The sequence below is a fragment of the Panthera pardus genome, unplaced genomic scaffold, assembly GCF_024362965.1.
Source record: "Panthera pardus isolate Hobbes unplaced genomic scaffold, ASM2436296v1 HiC_scaffold_2, whole genome shotgun sequence".
In the NCBI taxonomy this organism is placed as follows: domain Eukaryota; kingdom Metazoa; phylum Chordata; class Mammalia; order Carnivora; family Felidae; genus Panthera; species Panthera pardus.
Genome location: NW_026526765.1, coordinates 113,469,985 through 113,496,099, shown reverse-complemented (window position 1 = coordinate 113,496,099; position 26,115 = coordinate 113,469,985). Strand labels below are relative to the sequence as shown.

Here is a 26,115-nt window from a genome sequence, read left to right as displayed (position 1 = left end):
ATATAAAAACCTTGTTAGCTCAAAAACTTCCTCCTTCCCTTTGCAGTCATACCCGTACGCCTCAGGCCCTCACCCCCACTCTTCTGATTTAGTTTTTGTTACTGTATTTTTGCCTATTTCAGAATTTCATTATAATTGGAATCTTACAGTAGTAAGATCATTGTCACTCAGAAGAGAGCATAAGAAGATAAATTGGGCAAGGAGCTCCAGGTCTAATTTCCTTCCGTTTTTATATGACAGGGACTTGCCATGAGGTGTTGAAGCCTTGTTTCACTGAGTTGGAGAGACTGGACCTAAATGGCGCAGCATGACTTTGCTCCAGCCTGGCTTAATTTTCCTACTCCACCATCATCAACAAAGGTACTCTTTCTTGCATTTCTCTTTGTCTTTTTGTGTGCCTCTCAGTTCATGTTCTACACAAAGGTAGCTTAAATGTGAAGCCTTAGTATTTTTGAGGAGAAAATTTGTGTTACCGTCTAAATTCTCTTTTTTTTTTTAATGTTTATTTTTGAGAGAGACAGAATGCAAGTGGGGGAGAATCAGAGAGAGGCGGGGGGCACAGAATGTGAAGCAGGCTCCAGCCTCCGAGCTGTCAGCACAGACACCGACGTGGGGCTTGAACTCACGAACCGTGAGATCACGACCTGAGCCAAAGTCAGACGCTCAGCCGATTGAGCCACCCAGGCGCCCCAAAATTATTTCATGTTGAATTTGTCAGTTTTAGTATACCATCACCATACTTGTTTCATTTACTTTGGTTGTCTTTTGTGCTAATCAAATTTGTACACATTTTGTTTTTTCTTTTAAAGTTTATTTATTTATTTGAGCCCGTGCATGTGCAAGGGAGTGAGAGAGAGAATCCCAAGCAGACTGCATGCTTTCAGCACAGAGCCTGCTCAGGGCTCTATCCCATAAACCCTGTTATCAAGATGATTTAAATTGAAATCAGGAGACAGAAGCTTAACTGACTGAGCCCCCCAGGCATCCTCCACACATTTTTATTCAGACCTGTTGGATACATTGAACTTTACTTTTGGATCTTACCTTTGCCTATACTGTTCTTCAAAGAAAATTTTTTTTAATATTTATTTTGAGAGAGAGACAGCACGTGAGCAGGAAAGGGGCAGAGAGAAAGGGAGAGGCTCCAGGTTCTGAGTTGTCAGCACAGGGCCCAACACCGGGCTCAAATTCCCCAGCTGTGAGATTATGACCTGAGGCAAAGTTGAATGCATAACCTGCTGAGCCACCCAGGGCCCCCTATCTGTACTATTCTTAAGAAAAATTTGAGGACTTTGAAGTCTTTCCATGCAACCAGAAGACTTTTCCAGATACATAAGACTTTGGCACAGCTCTAAAATTTCAGGAGTAATGAAAACTTTGCAGTGTTATAGATGAGGCCTCAGTAATGTAAGAAATGTTCCTTTTACTTAAAAACCCAAACATAATAGTTGGAATAAGATTTGTGAGGCACTGCAGTTGTCTTCCACTTAAAGACTTTTAAGTGTGGTGCCTGGATGGCTCAGTCCGTTTTGTCCGACTTCGGCCCAGGTCATGATCTCATGGTTCCTGAGTTTGAGCCCTACATCAGGTGTCTGCTGTCAGCCCTGAACCCGCTTCTGATCCTCTGTCTCCCTCTTTCTCTGCCCTTCTCTGTCTCAAAAATAAACACTTAAAAAGCTTGCTAAGTAAGAGAGGGACCTTGGAATTTGTTAGAATCCATCTGTCTGGCTTAATAGTTGTCTTTGACTTTGTTTTTTCCATAATGCAAAGGAATTGAGAGAGTCTTAATCATCTGTTTGCCTGTTAATCATACTCTACCATGCTAAGGTGTTCACCTACGACCTTTTGAGGTACAGACAGTTCTTACAAAAACAGTTTGTTAAAAGTAGCTCTTATGGGAACAATTTTTGTACTTTGGTAAGTCGTTCCTCAGTCAGGACATGTCAGATCATAATAATTGGTCCATAGTTTTGGCTCATAATTTTGTACAGATGGATTCTCTGGAAGGTTAATTGAGTTCCTTGTTGTTCATACAATTACTGTGAGCCTACACTAGAATCCAGGGTGCATTTCCTATTCCATTTCTTGACATAGGACTTATTTTGGAATGCTGTCAAATGATTAAACATCTCATTTCATAGCCTATAAAATGGGATTTGAGATTGGAGACTTCTGTTGATTAAGCTACTGAGATCACTTAAAAAAAAATTTTTTTTTTTTTTAACGTTTATTTATTTTTGAGAGAGCATGAGAAGAGGAGGGGAGAGAAAGGGGACACAGAATCCGAAGCAGGCTCCAGGCTCTGAGCTGTCAGCACAGAGCCTGACATGGGCTCAAACCCTCTAACAGCAAGATCATGACCTGAACCGAAGTTGAATGCTTAACCGACTAAGCTACCCAGGTGCCCCTGAGATCAATTTTTAATGTTTATTTATTTTTGAGAGAGAGCGAGCGAGCATGAGTGGGGGGAGGGGCAGAAAGAGGGAGACACAGAATCAGAATCAGGCTCCAGGCTCTGACCTGTCAGCACAGAGCCCTACCAGGGGCTAGAACTCACAAACCCCAAGATCATGACCTGAGCCACAGTTGGGATGCTTAACCAATTGAGCTACCAGGCGCCCCTGAGATCACTTCTTACAGATTTTCCTCCTTTCCTCTTAGGTATGGGTCTCTGCAGTTTGCTCCTCACCCTGTTAAAACCCAGCTGCTCTAATCTAGCCATTTAGGGGTCATTCTTAATTTGTGCCCACTTCACAGCCTGGATACATAAGAGTTTCGTGCTCCCCACCTTCCTTTTTTCTTTTTTTGTTTCCTTTTCTGAAATATGTATAAGACTTGTTTTCATTTGCAAGCCAATTAATAAAAATTATCAGTACCTGGAAAGTTAGTTACAACATATTAAAAAGTTTGGGAATACATCTTTTTTAATCAAAAGTGATTACTTTAACGTATAAATGTTATGGTCTGCCATTTTATTTATTAAAATTTTTTAGCTTTATTTACTTTGAGAGAGACAGTGTGAGCCGGGGAAGGGACAGAAAGAGAGGGAGAGAGAATCCCAAGTAGGCATCTCACTGTTAGCACAGAGCCTGTTGTGAGGCTCGAACTCATGAACTGCGAGATATGACCTGAGCTGAAGTTGGACATTCAACTGTGCCAGCCAGGTGCCCCTAAAAAATTTTTTAAGTATATCCATTTATTTTGAGAGAGGGAGGAAGACAGGCAGGGCAGAGACACTGGGGGAGAGAGAATCCTAAGCAGGCTCTGTACTGTCAGCGCAGAGTCCAGTGTTAGGCTCCAACTCACTGACCTGAGCTGAAGTCACGAGTTAGATGCTTAACTGACTGAGCCACCCAGGTGCCCCTGTGGTCTGCCATTTTAATCTGTAATTCTTTTTTATGTATGTATTTATTTATTTGTTTTAAACTTTGATTTAGTTTTTATTTGAATTATAGTTATTTAAAGTACAATATTGGTTTTAGGAGAATTCATTGATTTATCACTTACAGTGCTCAAAAAATTGAGATTAATTTTTGTCTTTGTTCAGATGTTAATCTGAGATTTATATGTGGTGAAATCCTTACTGCTTTCCTGAACCTGACTCTTTCTGGATATAGGTCTACATGAATGATGATGATGATGATTTTAGAAATTGGGATTGCCTATTCTGAATCTCAATTCTAATTTGTTCTGAATTACCTACAGAAAATAGTATTTGAAGTCTTAACTAGCAGTAGTTGAAATTATTTGTTTAGACCTTACCCAGACCTTTTGTGACAAACACAAAACTTTTAGTAATGACTTCTTAAACTTTCCATCTTATCCTTTCATGTCTCAAAGTCTCACTATTCATCGAGTCTCATTTATAATTTACCTCTTGTTTTCTGCCAGAGCCCTTTTAATCTTCTATGAAATAAGTGGAACAGACATTAATCGACTGTGGGTTTCTCTATTTCAACATAACAGAATTCTTTCATTTATTTGTTGTTTGAAGGGATGATAAGAGGACTTGAAATAAAAAGAATGTTTTTAGAAGAGCATTTTAGCAGTTTTCTGAGGTGTGTAGAGTTTTAGCCCCATCATGTGGTGAAATTATAAACTGCATGTGGTTGATTATATGTCTGGCATAACCTTGAGCTGTTGATTGGGACCCAGTAAAAAGTAAATTTTACATAATGTTTTTGTATACACACAGGTGTAACTAAAACAAAAGTCAGTATACCTGTGGTGCACTAATATATTCTCTTGTGGTTTTCTGTTCTCTTTTTTTCCATTAAAAAAATGTAAATTGTTACTGTTACTATCATCCTTTAATAGGTCCTGAGTTGCATTTTAAAGAACATTTAAAAAGTAACAATTTTATTATTGAAGCATTACTGAACTGAAATGGTTGTAGATACTGGAAAGTTTTAAATAACTCTTTGGTTTAGAATCTTCTCCTTCTAGTTGTCTTACTTGAGGAAGGATGATAAAATGATCCCTGTAATAGGCTGCTCTGAAGTATCCTTTCATAGTATTGTTAGAAGGAGAAAGACTCCAGGGGCACCTGGCTGGCTCATTCAGAAGAGTACGTAACTCTTGATCTTGGGGTCCTCAGTTGCAGCCCCACAATGGGTGTGAAACCTACTTAAAAAAAAAAGTAGGGGGGAAGGTGCCTGGGTGGCTCAGTCACTTAAGCTGTTAAGCGTCTGACTCTTGATTTCGGCCCAGGTCATGATCTCACTGTTCAGATGGCGCAGAACTTGTTTGGGATTCTCTCTCCCCCTGACCCTCCCTCTCTTTCTCAAAATAAATACACTTAAAAAACAAATTAAAAAAGAAGGAAGATTCCAGGGGTGTGATACTAAAAGAGCAAATGAGTGGTAGGAAATAAGAAAATATGGGAATTTTTATTCTTCTTAAATAAAAAGTGACATTAAACTTGTGACCTTCCACTGCAGTTAATACATATTCATATTCAGTATTCTGTAGTTACTTCTGTCACTAGCATTAGTGCATTATGGATTCTTTTTTGGCAGCATCTAAAAAATAGTGGTTTAATATTTACCAAAACTTTTATTTTCCAAGTTTATTTTTGTGAGAGAGTGAGTGAGCATGAGGGGGCGGAGGGGCAGAGAGGAGACAGAATCCCATCCAGGTTCTGTGCTGTCAGTGCAGAGCCTGACTCAGGTTCAAAGCCAGGAACCGTGAGATCATGACCTGAGCTGAAATCAGGAGTTAGAAATCAAGAATTTAAAGTTCAGGCTAAAGAGAGGATCAGAAAGTTCAGTCAGACTGGTAGTGGAGTTCATTGAAACTTCTTGTTACTATGTAAAGTTTTTATTAACTAGGGACTCATATTGTGAGCATCTGAGAAAACATTGCTAAATTAATTTTTTAAAAGGAATCCAGGATAAGATTTAAAGTATGTAAAAGGTAAAGAGGGATAGAGATGGTTTCTTCCTTATTACAGATGTTGTAATAGCTTTTTTTTTGAGTCCTCATTATATGCCAGTGACTGTATATAACACTTGATGTGAATGCTAATAAAAATCATAGGCAGTAAATTCTCTTTTTTTCTCTCCCATTTACAAAGGAGGGAACTGAGGTTGAGAGAGAGGAATATGTGCCCCAAAGTGCTAAAGCTAGGATAGGAGTCCAGGTAGTAGCCTAATTTTCAAAAGTGCTTTTATGTAAATGCTTTTGTTAAATACTAGAATGCTTTTGTGTAAACATCAGAATATATATATTTTCAAAGTTTATTTTGAGAAAGGAAGAGAGGGAGGGGCTGAGAGAGAGAGACAGGGGATGGGAGTGGGGGGAGTGAATCTCAAGCAGGTTCCATGCTGTCAGTGCAGAGCCGGATGCAGGGCTCAATCCCATGCACTGAACTGTAGTATTGTGGTCTCAACTGAAACCAGCAGTCCTACGCTTAACCGACTGAGCCAGCTAGGCGCCCTTACACCAGAATATCTTTATTCTGGTTTGGATAAATGAAATTTTCTTCAGAGATGGCCTCTCCAATATCTTTCTATGATCATCAGTACATACAGATTGAACTATTCAGTGGCTGTGTAATCTTTTATTGAATATTTCTACATGGGTTATTTAATTAGTTTACATATTAATGGACTAAGCTGTAGGTTTAGGCATCTCTCAGATATATTTGTAGGGTGAAATTTAGCAGTATAATCAGTGGATCAGAGGGTTTGTACATTTTGGTTGGTAATGTGTAATTGCTTTCAAATTTTATGAGGGGGGCTAGTGTTCTCAGTTTTGGCAAAACTGGATGTTTTCACATTCTGTGAAATTAGATGTAAAATAGTACTTCATTGTTTTGATTTGCATTGTTTAATTATGGTTGAGTGTATTTTGGTGTTACGAAGAGTTTCTTAACTGCTTGTTCAGGGACACCTAGGTGGCTCAGTCTGTTGAACGTCCAACTCTTGATTTCGGCTCAGGTCATAATCTCTTAGTTGTGGGATTGAGTCTTGGCTTTGGCTCTGCTGACAGCACGTATCATGCTTGGGATTCATTCTCTGTCTCTCTTTCTGCCCCTTCCCCACTCTTATCCATGTACTCTTTTTTTTTCTCTCTCAAATAAATAAAAAAAGAACTGCTTATTCATGTAATCTATTTCTTAGTGATTTGCAACATCTTTTTTCATATTGGAGAATTTGCTGTATGTAGTAAATATTTGTTTTGATAATTCTTCTTACATTTATTTTAATTCCTGTGTAGTTAACATGCAGTGTTACATTAGTTTCAAGTGTACCAGTGTAGTGTTTGAACAATTAAGTACATGTTTTGATAATTCTTTAAAAAATCATGTAGAGGGGTGCCTGGGTGGCTGAGTCAGTTAAGCGTCTAACTTTGGCTCAGGTCATGATCTTGGGGTTCATGAGTTCAAGCCCTGCTTCATGAGTTCAAGCCCCCCACGTCAGGCTCTGTGCTGACAGCTCATAGCCTTGAGCCTGCTTCGGATTCTGTCTCCTTCTGTCTATGCCTCTTAACCCACTCACGCTCTGTCTCTCTCTTTCAAAAATAAATATTAAAAATTTTTTTAAAAATTAAAAAAAAGTGACTTTAAAAAACCATGTCGAATTTTTTTTTTTTTTTTTTTTACACATTTATTTATTTTTGAGAGACACAGTGAGAGCACTAGCAGAGGAGGGGCAGAGAGAGGAGACCCAGAACCTGAAGCAGGCTCCAGGCTCTGAGCAAGCGTTCAGCATAGAGCCTGTTGCGGGGCTCAAACCCACAAACCGTGAGATCATGACCTGAGCTGAAGTTGCATGCTTAACTGACTGAGCCACCCAGGTGCCCCACCATGTAGAATATTTTAATGAAATACTCAAGCATACAAAGGAGTACAGATAATAATTAAATGAATACTTATTAAAAACACAAGACAGTCCTTTCTTAACATTTTGCTATGTCAGCTTTTATTTCTTTGGGAAGTAAGGCATTATGTATGCAGTGAAGTCCACTGTTGTTATTTCTTCACAGTCCTTTGTTTTTATTTTCCCCAAGTATTCTCAGTGCATGTTCTTATAACTACATATGCAAATGTCAAATAGTATTGTTATATATGTTTTTTATTAGTAATTATCATTTATATAAAGTCTGCATCTTTTACATTCATTATATTTTTGAAAAATTTTCTCCCATGTTGATATCTGCAGAATTAGTGTAATTATTTTAAAACTCTATATGGTATCCTATTTTTTGTCTCTGTATTAGATTTAATTTGTCCATTTAAGTTTAGATTGTTTAAAACGTCACTCCATTGGAATGTTCTGGTAATATGTCCTTGAACACATGAATTAAGAATTTTTTAGGTCACTGCACTGCTCCTCACACTTTTTTTTTTTTTTTTTAAACATTTATTTATTATTGAGAGACAGAGACAGAACATGAGCATGGGAAGGACAGAGAGAGAGGGAGACACAGATTCTGAAACAGGCTCCAGGCTCTGAGCTGTCAGCACAGAGCCCAATGTGGGGCTTGAACTCACCAATTGCGAGATCATGACCTGAGCCGAAGTCAGACACTTAACCGACTGAGCCACCCAGGCGCCTCTCCTCACACTTTGAATGGATAAGAAAATAACGTGGGGATTTTATTAAAATGCAGATTCTGATTTCAGTAGTTCTTGGATGAGACCCTAATTCCAACATATTCAAAGTGATGCTGATATCTGCTTCTCTGTAGATCAGTTTCAATAGAAGGTTCCAACTTACAGTTAGAAGAAAAATTGTTGGGACTTGGTTAGATATTGCCAAATTCATTTTTGTGTGGTGTAGTGATGTATACTCTTGTATGCTGTGTAGAACTATTGTCTTTACTTTAATTCTTGCCAAAATTTTATCACAGTTAACTTCTCTGCAAATCCTTGTTTCTTGGACAAGGAGTTAACATTTCTGTGAAATGCCTCTTCACGTCATTTGTTAACTTCTTTTGGGTTGCTTTTTTTTCTCTTATTAGTTTAGGACAAAATTATACACATCATTACACACATATATGTATATATTATATGTATATATGTGTATAGGTCATCTTTAATGTCTTTAAAATTACAGGTTTTTTCCAGTTTTTCATGAATTAGGTATATTCAAGTATTTCCCAGTACTTGTTGCTATTTTAAACAGTATTTTAAAAAGATTTATCACTGGGGAGCATAGCTGGCTCAGTCAGAAGAGCATGTGACTCTTGATCTTGGGGTTGTGAGTTCAAGACCCACAATGGGCGTAGAGCTTACTTAAAAAGTAGTAAGTGGTGCCTGGGTGGCTCATTAGGTTAAGTGTCCAGTCCGACTTTGACTAAGGTCATGATCTCACAGTTGGTGAGTTTGAGCTGTGCATCAGAGAACCTGCTTTGGATCCTCTGTGTCCCTTTCTCTACCTACCTCCCATGGGTTTGCTCATTCACTCTCTCTCTCAAAAATAAATAAACATTAAAAAAAAATAAAAGACTTCATTATTACTGTTCGTTGCAGATATATTGTATTTTGTGCTAGTATTGTATCTAGCAACTTTAATTCTTACCCTGTGTTATATTTTGGATTTTTAAGCCTGGGCAATCATTTATTCACAAATAATAAGTTTCCTAGCTACCTTTTTGGTCCTATTGTATTTCTCTTTTTTTTCCCCCCGTTAGTTATATGTCTTATTCTTACGTTACTTTGCTGACTGTATGTCAATCTGTGAAGGATCTGTGTTTTATCCTACTTGCAAGGTAATATAGATGCAGGGAGAAGACTGCTGAGTCCGTGACCAAGAGCTTTATTACTTATTAGCATGACCAATATGATATTGGCACTGATCTTTATGCCCCCTAAAACTTTGGGTAGTTGACGTTGAAGGGCCCACGTGGATGCTACCCTTGGTGCTGAGTGGGGAATTTATTATAAGCCTGCTCTTTGTCCCAGAGAAGGATGTTACCTATCATCCCTCAAATGGTGCTTACTGCAAACTTCACCTTGAGAAATGGGCCATAGAAAAAGCAGTGAAGGTCTTGCATTTTTGGCATATTAGAACAGAAGGAAATGCTCACCGTCTGTGGTGGATTGCCTGTCCCAACAGCTCTACAATCAGCTCTATGTGTTCTTGGCCAAACTTGTATTTTCATATGACTACCATTCAGCCAGCCACTCTGATTATTTTGATAGAGGCTAGAACAAAATTCATTTAATTGTCTTAAACAGCATTTAATTAAGGCTACTGTTAACATCCCTGACAGCCAGGTGAGGCCAGGATTCAGCTGGATGTGAACAAGTCCTAGAGTGGATCAATAGGTAATTTTTCAGCCAGACAGTATATGGTCTACGCCTGCTGTATTATCCATTAAAATGCACTCAAGAGAATTTAAACTGATCTGAATTTTGGTGTCATTAACCTACATTTATAAGGATAATAGGTGGTCCAAAAATCAACTCTCACCCTTAATAGAAGACAATCTGTGACTTATTTTCCCTCACATAGAAACATTGAAGGGGTACACATCGGTTTAGTTAGGGATTTGTTATTAACCTTGTTTTGGATAACTTTTACATTAGTTCAGTTAAGAAGCATAGACGGTGTCACCATTACTTGCAGCATCATTTGCCATATGTGGCATAACAGAATACTGCTCAGGTGTTGGGAGAATCATGAATTTTTATCAGAATGAAACCATTTTTTTTAAGCGTTTTTTACACATTGACTTTCAGGAGCTGCTGTTGATATCAGGCACAGGAGAATATTTAAGGATTGTTTATGGCCATCTGAGTTTTTCTGATTTTGAAGTATGAGTAGGGATGACCCTTCTAGCAGTAGATCAGTGTTTTCTTCTCTTTTTCTGTTTGAATCAGGCCTTGGTGCTGTTTCTAGGGGATAGAACATTAATTGTTTTCCTTTCTTCCAGTACTTTCTGGGGTCAAAGATGTTCCCTCTACAGATGCTAGGGGTTTTCTTTTTTAATATTATTTTATTATTTTTGAGAGAGAGAGACAGACAGTGTGAGTGGGGGACAGGCAGACAGGGGAGACATAGAATCCAGAGTAGCTCCAGGCTCCGAGCTGTCAGCATAGAGCCCGACGACACGGGGCCCGAACCCACAAGCTGTGAGATCATGACCTGAGCTGAAGTCGGACGCCTCAACCAACAGAGCCACCCAGGTGCCCCTAGCGTTTTTTCTTTTACACCCATGAAATTGGTGTGTCTCATTTGTTGTTGCTGTTTTTTTAATGTTTATTTACTTTTGAGAGAGAGAGTGAGACAGAGTGTGAGCAGGGGAGGGGCAGAGAGAGAGGGAGACACAGAATCTCAAGCAGGCTCCAGGCTCCGAGCTGTCAGGACAGAGCCTGATGTGGGGGTCGAACCGTGAACCGTGAAAACATGATCTGAGCCGAAGTCAGACACTTAACTGACTGAGCCACCCAGGCACCCCTTATGTGTCTCATTTGGATAGCTGACTTCACTTAAAAGAAAATTCCCTACTTGTACCCAGATTTTTTGGTTTGGAAGAGTTGGATGTGAGTGGAACCAAGGACATTTTTACATAATTGCAGTGATGTATCATATTGCTCACCCTAGTCCACATTGGACCTTACTGAGGACTGGGTGAGAGATAGTCACACAAATGGTCAGTCTTCAGATACAGGACCATCTCCCTCCAAAAAGAGAATCCAGGTGGCCAAACCAGATTATTTGAATTCCTTAGATTTCTTTTTTGGCCAGTGCATCACCCTGAGAGGTAGATTGGCCTGCAGTTTCTCTTAGGAGAAAGAAACAACATGTCAAGGGATAATCAGGGCAAATCCTGGTATTTTGTTTTTTAAAGTTTATTTTATTTATTTTTGAGAGAGAGAATTCCAAGTAGGCTCCACGCTGTCAGTGCAGAGCCTGACGCAGGGCTTGATCCCATGAACCTGTGATATTAAGACCGGAGCCAAAAGCAAGAGTCAGATGCTCAACTGACTGAGCCACCCAGGTGCCCCCAGAATCCTGATATTTTAAAAATAGGTCTGTATTATCTCATAACTCATTTTTTAAAATCCTAAATACTACCTAGGAAATGGCTAAGAAAAGATGATTTCTTTATGGGTTTGTTGCATTCATCGACCAAAGTGTCTCATTAAGGTGTGTGAAATGAGGAATGTAGAGTTGTAGATTGTCCAGAGTTGAACGTTGAGACTGTTAGTGTTGCTTGACATTACTGGATGCCTGCGGATAGTAGAGGGTATAGAGTATCCATTTAGTATTTGAATATCGAACCATTGCAGGTTGAACTTTATGACAAAAGATGTACTATTACTGGAATGTTAGTGCTTGGAATACCAAAAACATGACATGGATTTATTTCAAGGGTCACGATAGTGTGACCAGAGTTAGAGTTAGCCAGTCAGATTGCAGCAACAATACTGTAACCTGAAAAAATTTCAACAGTGAAGAAACACTATAGATAGCTCCAAGAAGTGATCAATGATTTGATGCAGTTCGTCTTGTGTAGCGTGGCCTCCTTTGCAGCCTCCTTTGCAGCACAAGTAGATGAGCTGTTGGCAGGAGTCTCAGGCTGGCATGCAGAGGTGGCTTCTGCATCAGAAAGGAAAAGTCATTTATTTTGTGACCAGTCTACGGTAGTGGATTGTTACAGGTCTGGTGTGGTGGATCTAGGTAGCATGCTACAGACTTCAGCAGTATTCTGATTTTAGTTCTTTATGCTAGCGCATCTTAACTGTGAGCATCTGAGTGACTCAGATTGTCTCATCAGCTATAGTTTCAGTTTGTGACTCCAAAGAATTACCTTTAATCTGCCAGTCTCTAGTTTCTCAGGTGACTGGCCAGATGACTGGACGTTGGCAACAGTGGAAGAGGCAGAAAAATAATAGAAAATGTCTAGTCCTTAAAGCTTATCTAAGGCCAGGGTCCTGCTTTTCATTTTAGCCCTTTGTGCTGACTGACAATCCATTTGGTCTTCCAGAGTTGTTGAGGCTGGATGGCTGCTGCCACCCAGTGGACACTGTCCTCTCTTAACCTAGTTGAACCAGACCCGGGGAATTAAGGGAACTATGATTTGAGAGCCTTATTGAACCAGGAGCTTGTTAAGGTGGCAGGCAGAGGAATAAGGTTTACTGTAAAGGGTAGTTGCCATTTCTTTGTGCAAAACAAATGTCCCGGTAGCCAGGTTAGCTGCATGCTCAAATACTTTTCATTAGGTTGAGAGCCCTAATGGGCCCCTTTTTTTGTTCTTAGTTTAAGTTGTTCACTTTAAGAGCTCGGCAGTAGGGCAAGAGCCATATTCCCTTTAGCAAGGGGATGTATGTGTCAGGCACATGGCACTTCTGTACTGGGAAATAGCCTCTCTGAATATCCCATTACCCATCAAATCTTCAACTCTGTCTCTGATATTTTTTCTTTCTTTTGAGAGGCTTTGGTGTTTCTGCTAGACGACCTGGAAGGGGGACAGAAATCACCTGTCATCCTGTCATATCCCTGAATGGAAGAATCTTGAGCATTTTCATTACAAGCATGTAACATTAGTACCAAGTTAAAACATAACAAACAATGGTAAATTGAATTGGCCTAAAGGCCCCACCTGCAAGATCACTTTAATTTCCCTTTCCTACTGCTGAATTTTCTCCAAACTCCAAAATCAGTCAAATTGGGTTTTAGTGGCATCTTTTCTCACTATAGTGACACTGACGGAGAAGTTTCGTCCATGCGCTTTAAGGTTACACTCTAAGCTTTCAGGAAATGATTTCTTCATCTGTGAATGAGGGAAAGTACAGGGTGGAGGAGAAAACCACTCCTTTGGGCATTGGATAGGTGGCTTGTAGGCTTTTTGTTTTCTGATTCCTCAACTCAGAGTTGATGTTGCCTCTTCTCTTGTGTACCTTTTGGCTTCATCAAACACCCAGGATGGGGCCTTTCCTCCCCCCATACACCACATTGACTTGGCTTTGCCCCACATTCCTCAGTATTTTCAGCCACCCTTCTCTTAGTACTGTGTTGCTCCTCATGGGAGTGAGATGGTGACTTGAGCATGTATGTCTAGCAGAGCTATAGAAGTTTGTCAGTTTCCTTAAATATCAGTGTACTTGACATTCTCATTAAAGTTGCTAAGGTTGATGTAGTGGGAAGTGGGGGGGGGGGTGGGATCAGGGAGTACAGAAGGCACAGAACACTTCCACTCCAGCATGCTAGGCTCTGCATTTACTTTGTTTCCAAGAAGTCAGTAGTGTTAACATAATTCCTTCTCATAAGTTTTTAATCTTCCTAAAACTCCATTTATCCTCATTGCTGACACCATTTATTTCATTGTGGAGTTGCTTTGGCTCAGCAGCCACAGCAGTATTGCCTTTCACTTGGGGCCCCAGTCATAATAAAAAATCCCTTTGTTCTACCATTCATGGGAGAATTACAACAACTAAGGCACTGTTTGGGTGCCTTGTTTCAATTCTACTCCTTGCCACTTGGCTGTTAAACATTGAGGGATGCTTACTTCCACCTATCACTTGGATGATAGCGGTTGCTGCCAGGATCATGAGAGTCTTCTCTTACCCTAATCTGGCCTGCAGACCCTTGTTTTAATTTTTTTCTAGAGAATTTTAGCTCTGTTAGTGTTGCATCCTCATCACCAAAACTGTTAGGGTCTGTGAAGGGTTTGTGTTTTTATCATACTTGCAGGCCTAGCATGGTTAGCCTGTTGTTGTTTCATGGATGCTGGTGAAGACCTGAGATGGTCAAGGACTAACTTTCATGGCACAATAAACAGCATCAAGATAAGGCTGGGGCAATAGGGGAATGATACCACAAGGTCCCACAGTGGCAATGTGGAAAGGCCCAGGGGATGACCCAGTATGTGCAGTGGTTTACATTTCAACTGATGTACTCTGCTCATTGTCCTGGAGATGGTTGTAACAAAATTCAACCCAGAGAAATGGTCAGGGCATTTAAAAAGTTGGAAGTTTTGATTGTGATTTTATTAGATTCATGGGCTAATGCTGGGGAAGAAGAGCAACCTTTAAAAACAGTTGTGGCTTTTTATGTTCTTTGTAAATCCCTAATTTTTAAAAATAGTTTTTATAAATAATTATTATTTTTTTAGATTTTAGTTATAAGTAATCTTTACACCCAATGTGGGGCTTGAACTTACAACCCCGAGGTCCATAGTCACATGATCCACTGACTGAGCCAGCCAGGTGCCTCTATACATTCTTTAGATAATTTTCAAAAAACACTTGTTGTGGGGAAGAGGAGTTTGGAAATCAATCTGGAGAACTTAAAATAGAACTTAAGCTTCATTTGCCATAACTTTCTGTTCAAGAAAATCTTGAGCCATTTATATTTAAATTAAGTAATGTATGATACAGAATGTCAAATTCTGTTACTTAAGAGAAGTGTATTACGTTTTGCCTTGTTTCCCTTACAGTGGTATTTTACTTTTAAAGTTTTTGGGTAAGTAGATGTGGTTGTTAAGCTCTTTCAAAATAGCTTCCATTAGACAAGGAAAATAGACCAACAGTGGAATCCATCTTTTAATATGTTACCAGTTAACCAAATACATGGACAGTAAATACAGAATGTTCTTAACCATTTAGAATTCTTGGAAATAATGTAGGCCGGATTATTACTAGTTTTTAAAGTTATATTTAGGTTTTATGTGTATGTTCATGTATGTGTTTATGATTTCAGTCGTCACTGAATTTTGAGAAGCATTCTGAAAATTTTTCATGGACAGAAAATCGTTACGATGTGAATCGTCGACGACACAACTCTTCAGATGGCTTTGATTCTGGTATTGGACGTCCTAATGGAGGTAAAATTTGCTAAGAAATGAGAGTGTAGGATGATTTTCTTCATGTTGTTTTAAGAATGTTTTGTGATTCAGTAGTTAACCAGAGCCATCTTTGAATTTATGTTACTTTACCATTCTTAAATAAGGTAACTTTGGAAGGAAAGAAAAAAATGGATGGCGGATGCATGGAAGAAATGGTACTGAAAACATAAATCATCGAGGGGGATACCATGGTGGAAGTTCTCGTTCTCGTAGCAGTATTTACCATTCTGGGAAAAGCCAAGGACTACATGAAAACAGCATACCTGACAATGAAGCAGGGAGGAAAGAAGACAAGAGAGAACGCAAACAGTTTGAGGCTGAGGATTTTGTAAGTTTCTTGTAACTTTAATACAAATGAGGTTTCTGCAAGCGCCATTTTAACATCAAGGCTTTCTTATGAGATTTTATCACTATGGTTCATATCTATAGAAATCACACTTGGTTCAATTATGTTTAATCTTTAACATTTTGTGAGGCTCTTTGTTTATATAATTCTCTTTCCTCAATTCCTCTCCCTCCTCCTACTTACTCCTGTGTCTTAACCATATAATCATTTAAAAACTTTCGATAATCTGTGTCATTTTATTCCTTAAATTTGAACAGTTTCCCTTAGAAACAATGGCTGAGCTTGCTAGCTTTTTTGCAAGTGCATCATAACATCTCTGAAAAGCTTTTAAGCTTTTGGAAAGAATATTTTACTAGTACATTTTATTTAGACTGTCTCTTTTAAGTAATGTTTTATTATTCATTTATTACCTTTTTTTATAAAATTATTTTAACGTTTATTTTTGAGACACACACACACACACACACACACACACACACACATACACACGCACGCACGCACACAGAATGTGAGTGGGAGGTGGTGCAGAGAGAGAGGGAGACACAGAAGCTGAAGTGGGCTCCAGGCTCTGAGCTGTCATCACACAGCCTGATGCAGGGCTTGAACTCAACTAATGGTGAGATCAGACCCAAGGTGAAGTCAGACACTTAACTGACTGAGCCACCCAGGTGCCCCCATTCGTATATTACTCTTAAGTTACTTCCAGGATAGTTCTCCTTGTCTTTCAGCTACTTTATTCAAAAGTTTCTTAGTGGTTAGGGAAGGTAAACCACTTGTTGGCTTAGGTCAGATACAATTAGAAAAGTTAACTCCACTCTTAAAAACAAATTATGAACTAGTTACAGACAGAATTTTTTCTTTCTGTATGTCTGTCTCCCTTTCCTCCCCTTCCTTCCCCTCCTTTTTTTGAGAGAGCACGTGCAAGTGAATGATGCGGGGCGGGGGGAGATAGAGAATCCCACAAGGGGCAGAGGGAGAGAGAAGTGGGGCTCATCTGAATTGGGGCTCGTGCTCACCTGCTGCAGGACTCGAGTTCACTAACTGTGAGGTCATGACCTGAGTTGAAGTCAGATGCTTAACCAACTGAGCCACTCAAGTGCCCTACAAAAATTCAGAATTTTCTTAATTCTTCTTTATTTTTAAATCTCACTATGTGACTGTCTAAACACACTGCTTCTCTAGTTGCATGAAAAATTGGTCTCGTGTAAAATCTTACTGATCTTGGCATTTTTTCTTGTGGTTCATCTCTGGTAATTTATTATTTGTATATGTTCGTTCTTCATTCAGTATATATTTGAGTGGCTCTGAGTCTAGCTGTTTTGCAAGGTGAAACAAGATAGCAAGGTCCTATTCTCACTGAGTTTCTGTTCTATTAGATGTATTCACAACATAAAAAGAAAGTAACTAGTATTTTGTAGAAAATTTAGGTAAAAAGTGACAGGACAGCTACTTTTTGGAGATCAGGAGACGTTTCTCTAGGGAAGTGACATTTAATCTAGGGCCTGGTTGGTAAGGAGTCAGCTTTATTAATCCTGGGAAGAGGGCCTAAGGTGGGGAGCAAGCTTGTAATGTTTGAGGGGGAAAAGGTCAGTATGGGTAAAGTGACTATTCAACCAGATTAGAGAGGTAGCAGAAAGTTTTGATTGAGTAGGACCTGGGCAGGTAAAGGGAAAGACTTTCAGTTTAATTATAGGTGCAGTAGGACGAGGCTCCTTTGGATCAAAGGAAAACTTTCGATCATTTGATCTGATTTTAATTTTTTAGAAGAATATTTTAGTTGTTCGATCTTGAATGAATAACAGTGAGCGAGAGCAGGGAGACCAGTTAGGAAATAGTGGTATTAGTTCAGAAGAAAATGATGGCTTGGCTTGAACTGTGTAGCTGTGACTAGCAAAGATAGTGTTTTTGTTACTTTATTACAACAGCCTTGTTGTCGCCGTTGCTGATAACTTCCGAGGTCATGATCCTAGCCCTGAAGATAGATAGACCTATAGTGTAATTTCTAATACTGTATTTTTTAGAAAGCACCTATTGCTTCCACGAAAGTCTTCTCAGTCTTGTTAAGTTTGTATCAAGGAATCATACTGGTATGCATGTATACTCTTTTGGGACTTTACTTACAGTAATGTCATTAGAGTGTAAATAGTTTACTTTTGTTGGTAAGTAAAATATATCAGGATTCATTTTATTCAACATGTGTTAAATACCTTCTTTAAGGCAGGCATTGTTGCTAGGTAACACAGAAAATACCTGGAAATTTAGGATTCTAAAATTGGTTTTGAGTACACATTCAATGCTGAAATCACTTTTCTTTTTAATATCCTGTGAATCACTTGTTGAAATAAAAATTTGTACTTTGTTTTGAGAATGAGTGTGTTACAACGAATGCATCCAGCAACGAAAACCTAACACCTGTTGGGAGTAGTCTGATTTTTCTCTTCCTTGCTTTTGACCTTAGGCTAAGAAAGGGTGATTTTTTCCAGTTGATGAAAAGACCACATTGCCTTGTTTGCTCTTTTTTTTTTTTTTTTAAATCCACGCATTCTCAAGTAGTTGGGGGTAAGAATATTTAAAGACCATTTCCTTGTTTTCTCTTTAGTAGAAGTGAGTATAGATAGATAGTAACCATTTTGATGGTTAGCAGAATAAGTTAGTGAGGTTCCTGAATGGTCTTTAATAGTTAAGAGTTCATCGTATCATATCAGGGTTTTTATCAGTATGGTTTTGAGATTACTTTTAAAAGGTTTATTTTTAAAAAATGTGAGCAGCGTGAACATTTATTTTCATTCCAATTTTTTCAGCCATCTTTAAATCCTGAGTATGAAAGAGAACCAAATCAGAATAAATCATTAGCTGCAGGTGTATGGGGTAAGTAATTTTTAATTTAACTTTGAGGGGTATAAAATGTTATTTGTATGTTTCACTTTGTTGTGTTTTTAAAAATAAAGAGTAGTCTAGAATTAAACTTACTCTTGTAAATATGTTTTTGAGTGCTCAGCTACACAAAACGGTAGCACTTACCTTTTAAAAAGATACTGGGGATAGAAGGAGTTTGATTTGAAATACTTGACTTGCACAGATTAGTACCATTAAGTATACTCACGAGTTTTTTTAATGGTTGTAAGTTAATGTAATGAATCAATGTTGTTTCAAACTCAGCCTGATAATCTTAAGGAAACAAAAAACTTAGTTTAAATTTAATTTTTAGTTTTTCACAGTTGAAAACTTAAACTGAAAAGATAAGTACTTCTAATCATAGTGTGACATAAAATTAATCTTTTTTACTTATGAAAATGGTTATACGTAGAGAGTATTAAATACTTGTATAAATTTGCCTATGGAACTAATCTGTTTGGAATTATTTGTCTTTTTGATTGTCAGAGCTTAATGACTTTTTTTTTTTTGGTAATAATCCCTTTTCTTTAAAACTGCTGAGTTTAATTTGATAGCATCTTACAGAAGATTAAAGCGCACTCATATAGTACAAATCAGACAGCTTTTTAAAGATTCAAGTGAAGTTTAAAATAATGGAAAAAATTTTAAATATGAAGATTTGATATCTGAAAAATAAATTATTTGATGCCAAATTCAAAGGCGACGAATCCACTTTGGAACTTATACACATGTTCATTTGTATTTTCCTATTGAAAATTATCAACTTACCAAATAAAAGGATTGTGGCTTGTGACAGCATACTAGTGCTAATGATAAAGGCATTATTTTAAACTTTGCCACTTCCTATGCTGTTCTTTAATGTATTTATGGGTGATAACTCTGGGGCATTACTTTGTTTTCTTTTGATCTCCCGATTTATTTAAGGGCTTTTTGAGGGTGGGGGTGGGGGTGGTCAGACACTTTTGTTAGAACCATGTGAATGGCATTGTTTTTTCTGTATTGCAAATTAGTATTTCTACCACTCTCCCCAGGCCTACACGCCCAGACACACACATACCCAACCAAAAAAATCTCCCAAGCTCCTCTCTTAGGTATGTTTCCTTATTATTCAGTTTTTCTGGGAACAGCTGATTGCATAAGAATATAGAACCACCTGGAAGGTGTTAAATAGAGTCTCTTAAGAAATTAGGAATAATTTGGATTTGATTAGAATGAAAGTAAATAAAAAATTAATGTCAGTGAGCTTTTGTCATATAAAATTACCTATAGATACTATTGGTGCTGATCCTTGGTTAATTTAATAATTTTAGAAATGATTTAAAGGCAAGTACATCTTTGAAAATATTGAGAATAAAATGTATTAATATAAAGATTTTGGTTCTACTGTTTCAGGGTTGGTCTAAGGATTTTGAGCACTAGTTGAAAAGATGTTTAAAAGGAAGATGTTCTGTGCCTTAGGTAAACTAAGAAGTGTGTTTGCATTAGAAAAAAGAAAATGGTTAATTGTGGCTTGATTAACTGTTAAATTCCCAGTACTTCCCATAGGAATACAATGAAGTTTTCATTGTATTACACTTCACTATTCCTTTCTCACTTTCCCCCCTGGGTTCCCAAATATCGTTTTCCCCATTGCAACATTTAAAATAGCAATGTTCCTGAGGAAGACATGAGAGAATTTTAGGAAAGACTTCAGTAGAACTTTTCTAGTGCTACTTCCTTCCAGGTAAGTAAAAATTTAATAACCAAAATGTAATATGTATTAAACAAACCAGTTTGTCCCTGAAACTGTCCTTTTGTAGATCAGAAATTGCAAGAATCTAAACAAAATATCCCAATTAAAAAAAATACCTTGAGGGAAAGTAATTAAACTGTTTAAAATATAATTACATAAGTGTAATTCTACTTAGAACTTATTTAGCTTTTTTAAAAACACCTTCCTGCAGCTTATATCTGTGACTTTTTTATTGTTTTGATCTTAATCAGGAGCACTGTTGTTGGGTGTCCAAGATTAATGCTTACTAAATTAATCTATATCTTTAATACTTGAAAACTAAAAGGTACTTGAGTGTGCCTGTGACCTTTTTAAAATACTCAGTTGTGTGACTGATATATTTGGGAGGTGAGAAAGAGAAAAAATGATGTGTATATGTTTGTATACAATTTGATACATAATTAGTAATTGTTGATTTGTGTGTTTTCAGAAGTACTACTGGCTATTTTTGTGTTGATGAATTATGTCAGCAATATATTATTGGCAGAGTCTGACATTTAGTTCTAAAGATACTAAATAATGAAAAATTTCACTCATAGTAATTAATTTAAGCATAGTGTTGTTTAAACTTAGCATTTATTTTTGTGTCTATTCCTTGATAACTTGATGAGCTTTCCTGTTTTTTGCTTATATTTGATATACTACTTAAGAGCATCAATATTCATTTTTAATTTTATTTGCTTGGCTTTCTAACAGCAAATTGGTGACTATTTCTTAAAGATGGGTTATTTTCTAGAGAATTCCAATTATAGTAGCCAAAAGCATACACATTGAGTGACATGCATGTTTGCATTAAGTGAATTCGATTATGATGAAAGCCAGTGAATTTTGTTTTTTAAAGGAGCTCTGTAAGTAGAATTAGGAGAAAGGAATAATCCTTACCGAATTTCTTTGTAAAAGTATCTGTTGGTAGTCTATACGTGGAAATGACTCCACTTTCCTTGAATGTCTTACGAAAATAGTTTTTAAACTTAGAACAAGAAGAAAAAGGTAATGCAACATACGTTAAAGGTTGATGAGGGAAAATTAATAGAGTTTGATTAGACAACTTGACAGAAGTCAATTTTACTTGGTTGGAGTTAGAAGTATTATTTTGTTCATCGTGTAAGTTCTTTTAGAAGTATGAGTGATGTAGGGGGCCTTATTAAAGAAAAAACACCATACCCCTATTGTTGGCTTACATTATAAGTTAATGAAACTCATTTGTTTCAAACTTCTATTGTGAAACAAAACAGATTTGTACATTAAAAAATTGAAAACCAAAAAGATTCAAACCACGTCAGTTTCTTTAGTCGGAAACATTTAGTTTTCTGCATTAAAATTAGCGTTCACAATAGGAATTTGTTTTTATTGCTGAGGTTTGGGTTTGATATTTGTGTATTACTGTATTTTATGTGACTAAGTTTCTTCTTCAAATTAGTGTGAAAACTTAATTCACATGTGATTCACCCTTCATTTGGCCATATGCTTTTGTTCACCCCTTAAAGTTAACTCTTTTGTCAAGATCATGAAACCAAGTCAATAACTTGGCATCAGAAAAGGGTGGACTTTGATCTCACTTGGTAGTACGCAGACTTTTTTTCTGACCATTTAGTTACAGGCCTAGTATGCTTATTTTTAGTTGGGGATGGTAAAAATTTGAAGTATTTGGCATAGCAGTAAATACTTGAATTCCCATTTTCTCCACTAGTATATAATATAGTAGTTAAGGACATTAGTTATGGAATGAGATAGATCAGGGCCCCTAACATTAGGTGTTTTACCTGATGGTTAGACTTTTGGGTAGATTACTTAATCTGAGTGAATTTTCTCATCTCAGAGATGAGGGTGATCACAATTTTAATGAGAAAAGTAGTATAAATATTAAATTGCATAAAATATTAAAATTATTGTGTAAATCAATCTTTGTAAAACACTTGATCATGTTAGAGTTGTTTAATGAACCTGAACGTTAGCTAAGTTATGTTCAAATCTAGTTAAGTGATGGATATTCTTGTAGATTCATTAAAAGGCAAAAAAAGAGGAATTTTTAGGTTAGAGATCAAAGAATAAAGTAATAAGTGATTGAATCAGAAAACGTATAGAAGACACTTGGAGGGAATGTAGTGAAAGACAAGAGGATGAAGAATTGAAATGTTTGCTCTTAACTACACATGTTGCCAAATTAGTTTGTATTATAGGTGGCAGTATTTTAATTGTTTTTTTCTAGAAAGAATTGAGCCAGTCCTCCTCCCACCATTGACTTTGTATTTAAGAAAAAAAATCTCTTGTATCCATAGATATTGGGAGAGTATAAATAACAAGGAAATAAAGGGATATTTAAAGTCAGTTATTGTCAGATAATAGTTTGTGAGGGTAGCAGAAAACAGGTATATGAAAATCTAAAACTCCTTTGCCTTCAGGTGTTTTTAACTTAAATTTCAATGACGATGCCTGCTTATCTGAGTTGGAAATAATATGGACATGTAATTTACAGAGGAAGTCACTGAGATCACTTACTTTCTAGTTTTTTTTTAATACAAGTGTTTGCATATTGTTAACCAGTTGACAAAGTAAATGGAGAAAGAATAGAAGGAGACATTGGATACTGTTTGAATCTAACTGCTTCAGCACTTGAAAGATTAATGTCAGAATTTGTAGGGAGAATCTGAACAGATGAACATGTTTATGTTTATAAGTACATTTGATTCTTGAACAGTGCAGGAGTTGGGGGCCTTAATGCCTCTTACCCCACCCCTTTGGTCGAAAATCCCTGTATAACTTTTGATCCCCCCGCCCCCCAGACTTAAGTACTACTGATAGTGTACTGTTGATTGAAAGCCTTACCGATAATATAATTGATTAAAACATATATTGTGTATTACATGTATATTGTGACAGAGTAAGCTACGAGAAGAAAACCTTATTAAGAAAATCATAAGAGAAAATATACTTATAATACTGTTATGTATTTATTGGAAAAGTACTTGCATGTAAGTGGACTGGTGCATTTCAGACCTTGTTATTCAAGGGTCAACTGTAATATAAATGACTCAAAATTTGGACAGTTAGTGCTGCCATCATCCTTTCCATTACTTTTATTGTAATGGTTGCTATTAAGAGCTCTTGTTATTAAATGGGCAGGTTTATGTAGTATATTCAGCACAGTTACATAGGATATAGGTTAGTCTGTGTTTATTTCTGTTAGAATTTTTCTCATCTTCTGTAATTTTGTAAATCAACTTAAAGTTTAATACAATATTGAAATATGATTGGAAGCATACTATAATGGAGATAGTCTGACTTTTCTAGATTTTTTTTCTAGTATTTTAAAATATTTTACAGTAATTCTCTGATAGGAGCTATTGTTTTTCATTTTATAGATGAGAGAATTGATAGAGTTGGAGCAAGATTCTATCAATCTGGTATAAATGTCCATGTTCTTAACCTCTGTACTGTACTTACTTTGCTACTTAGTCTTCTATGATTTATTTCTTAGGCTTCACATTTCTTCTTTTTTTTTTTAAATAGGTTTCACACCTAACGTGGGGCTTTAACTCAAGACCTTGAGATAGAGTTGCATCCTCTACCGACTGAGCCAGCCACATGTCCCTTCACCTTCCTTCTTTATAGAATATTCTGTCTTTGCCCTGAAGGCTTCTTTGAGGAAAAAGCCACATTATTTTTTGCTCTAGATGTCCAGGAATCCAGTTTTAGGAAAGTGAACTTAGTAGTCAGGAAGTATGTTGAGGTTTAAAGATAACATACCTGTTTGCTTGTCTGCTCTCTCTCTTCTGCCTTCTAATTTTGATTAATGATTGCTTATACACAAAAGTTTTCTTTATTTTTTTCTTGAACCTTCAGCTTTCCATGTGGGATCATTTTTCGCCTGCCTATAGTACATTGTTTAGGATTTCCTTTAGTAACTTTCTTTTCATAGCGATTGATCTTTGAAAAGTTTCACTTCTGCCCTCTGCCATGTGTGGCTTTTTCAAGTACAGGTCTGTAATCCAAGATTCAGGGGTGGATCATTCCCATCCTCAGCTGTTAGGTTCCTTTGTGCACACTCAATAAAAGTTTTTTTCTTTACTTCTTGATAAATGTGGGTTGACATCACCCCTTGCTGATGATGGTGGCTCTTTTCCTGTTGTATTTGTTTTCCTCCATTATAGTAATTTTAACATAGGACCTACTTTAAGGTAAAGAAGGTAAACTTGTGTGCTTAATGGGCCATTTTGAACTGGAAGTGTGCTTATCAGTCATGTTTGAACTTCTTTAATTGTGGTGTACTGATAGAAATGTCCTCTGTTTCAGCACTTGACTTTCTGAGACCTTGCAAACTCTTACTGCCTTTTGCATTTCCCAGTATCAGTCATTACTGCTTCTTGAGATTCCTTTTAGCAATCTTTTTTTTCCCCAGTTTTATTCTCACTGTCATCATCTGTTTACCAGAATAATTGCAAAGCTTAAATGGTTTAGTGCTGTTTCTAGGGTTCTTTTTTCACCTGTGAGATCTTTCTTTCCCTTCTATCTTCTTTCTTCTTCTTTCTTCTTCTTCTTCTTCTTCTTCTTCTTCTTCTTCTTCTTCTTCTTCTTCTTCTTCTTCTTCTTCACTTATTTTGACAGAGAGAGCACGCATGTGTCTGAGCAGGGGAGGGGCAGAAAGACAGGGAGAGAGAATCCTAAGCAAGCTCCATGCTGTTAGCACAGTGCCTCTATGGGGGGCTCGATCCCGTGAACTGTGAGATCATAACGTGAGCCAAAATCAAGAGTCAGACACTTAATCAACGTTGACACCCGGGCACCCTGAAACATCTTTATACTTAATTTTTGTTTTGTTGACTTAATTGTGTAAATTCTTTAGAAAAGCTGTGTATTGCCGATTTAATTTCTGTTTTTGTGTGACCAAAGATTTCTTTCTTAGCCTTTATTCCTTGGGCCTTGTAAGGCATCCAAGAAGTTGGAATATTTGCCTTAGTAGATTAGCCATGTGTTTAACTTTTAAGAGGATTTGCTCAGTTTGCTCTAGGTTCTTGTTCTTTTATACATCAGCAGTAAAATGAAGTAGCATACCAGCTCTATATTTTGAAGATTTTGAAGCCTCAGATGAAGTTTGAGAGTCTCTTCATGCCCCTATAAGTCCTTGTTTAGTTTTTGAGGTGATCCAGTAGGAATTTTGGTTTGGTTTGTTTGAGGTGGGGCATCATCACAAACATTTAGGCAACTCAGCATGTCACAGGAACTTATTTAATACACAATGCTAATCTTGATTTAGATTTCCTAAGCTTTCTCCCCTTAATTCTTTTATTCTAAACTCTTCAACTATGAAACTGACACTTAGAGAATTTTTGTAAAGGAAGAAAGACATACTTCACCACAATAATTGTGAACATGCTCATGTGTAATACCTACACTAACTAAATTCTAGGATTAAAATTAAACTCTATGGGCAGTTTTTCATATTTTAGCAATTGAATTTCTCTTGAGAAAACAGCTCTGTTAGCAATTATTCCTAGTACTATCTTCAGAAGAATTGAGTTTGTTACCCTATAACTTACATAATGCCTTCATTATAGTTAGATGGCAAGTAAATATTTGAATGACTTGGTTATTGTGAAAATAGAATTCTGTTTTCTATTAGTCACAACTTGAGTAGCAATTTAGAAATTGAGGGACTATATAGTTCTTTGTTTATTGATAGTAACTTTGTGAGATAAGAATGAGAAGGAGTTAGAAAAACTATTTTTTGAAAATGGAGAAGAGGAAAATATAATGTACTTTATATTCTAAGCCTTAGGAGACTAGAATGAAATTTGCAATTAAA

At 37.1% G+C, this 26,115-nt stretch overlaps 1 protein-coding gene across 3 annotated transcripts in view; it reads left to right on the top strand.

Moving 5' to 3' along the window:
* Nucleotides 1-26,115, top strand: part of GPBP1 (GC-rich promoter binding protein 1) — a 75,487-nt gene that overhangs the window by 31,599 nt on the left and 17,773 nt on the right. For 2 of the 3 annotated variants that reach the window (XM_019414297.2, XM_019414298.2), the window contains exons 3-7: nucleotides 241-360; nucleotides 15,156-15,279; nucleotides 15,405-15,628; nucleotides 18,448-18,514; nucleotides 19,573-19,632. In XM_019414297.2, the coding sequence (XP_019269842.1) occupies nucleotides 298-360; nucleotides 15,156-15,279; nucleotides 15,405-15,628; nucleotides 18,448-18,514; nucleotides 19,573-19,632 (538 nt within the window). In that variant the 5' untranslated portion in view covers nucleotides 241-297. The remainder of the gene's footprint in view (nucleotides 1-240; nucleotides 361-15,155; nucleotides 15,280-15,404; nucleotides 15,629-18,447; nucleotides 18,515-19,572; nucleotides 19,633-26,115) is intronic. The other variant, XM_019414299.2, reaches the window with a different exon arrangement.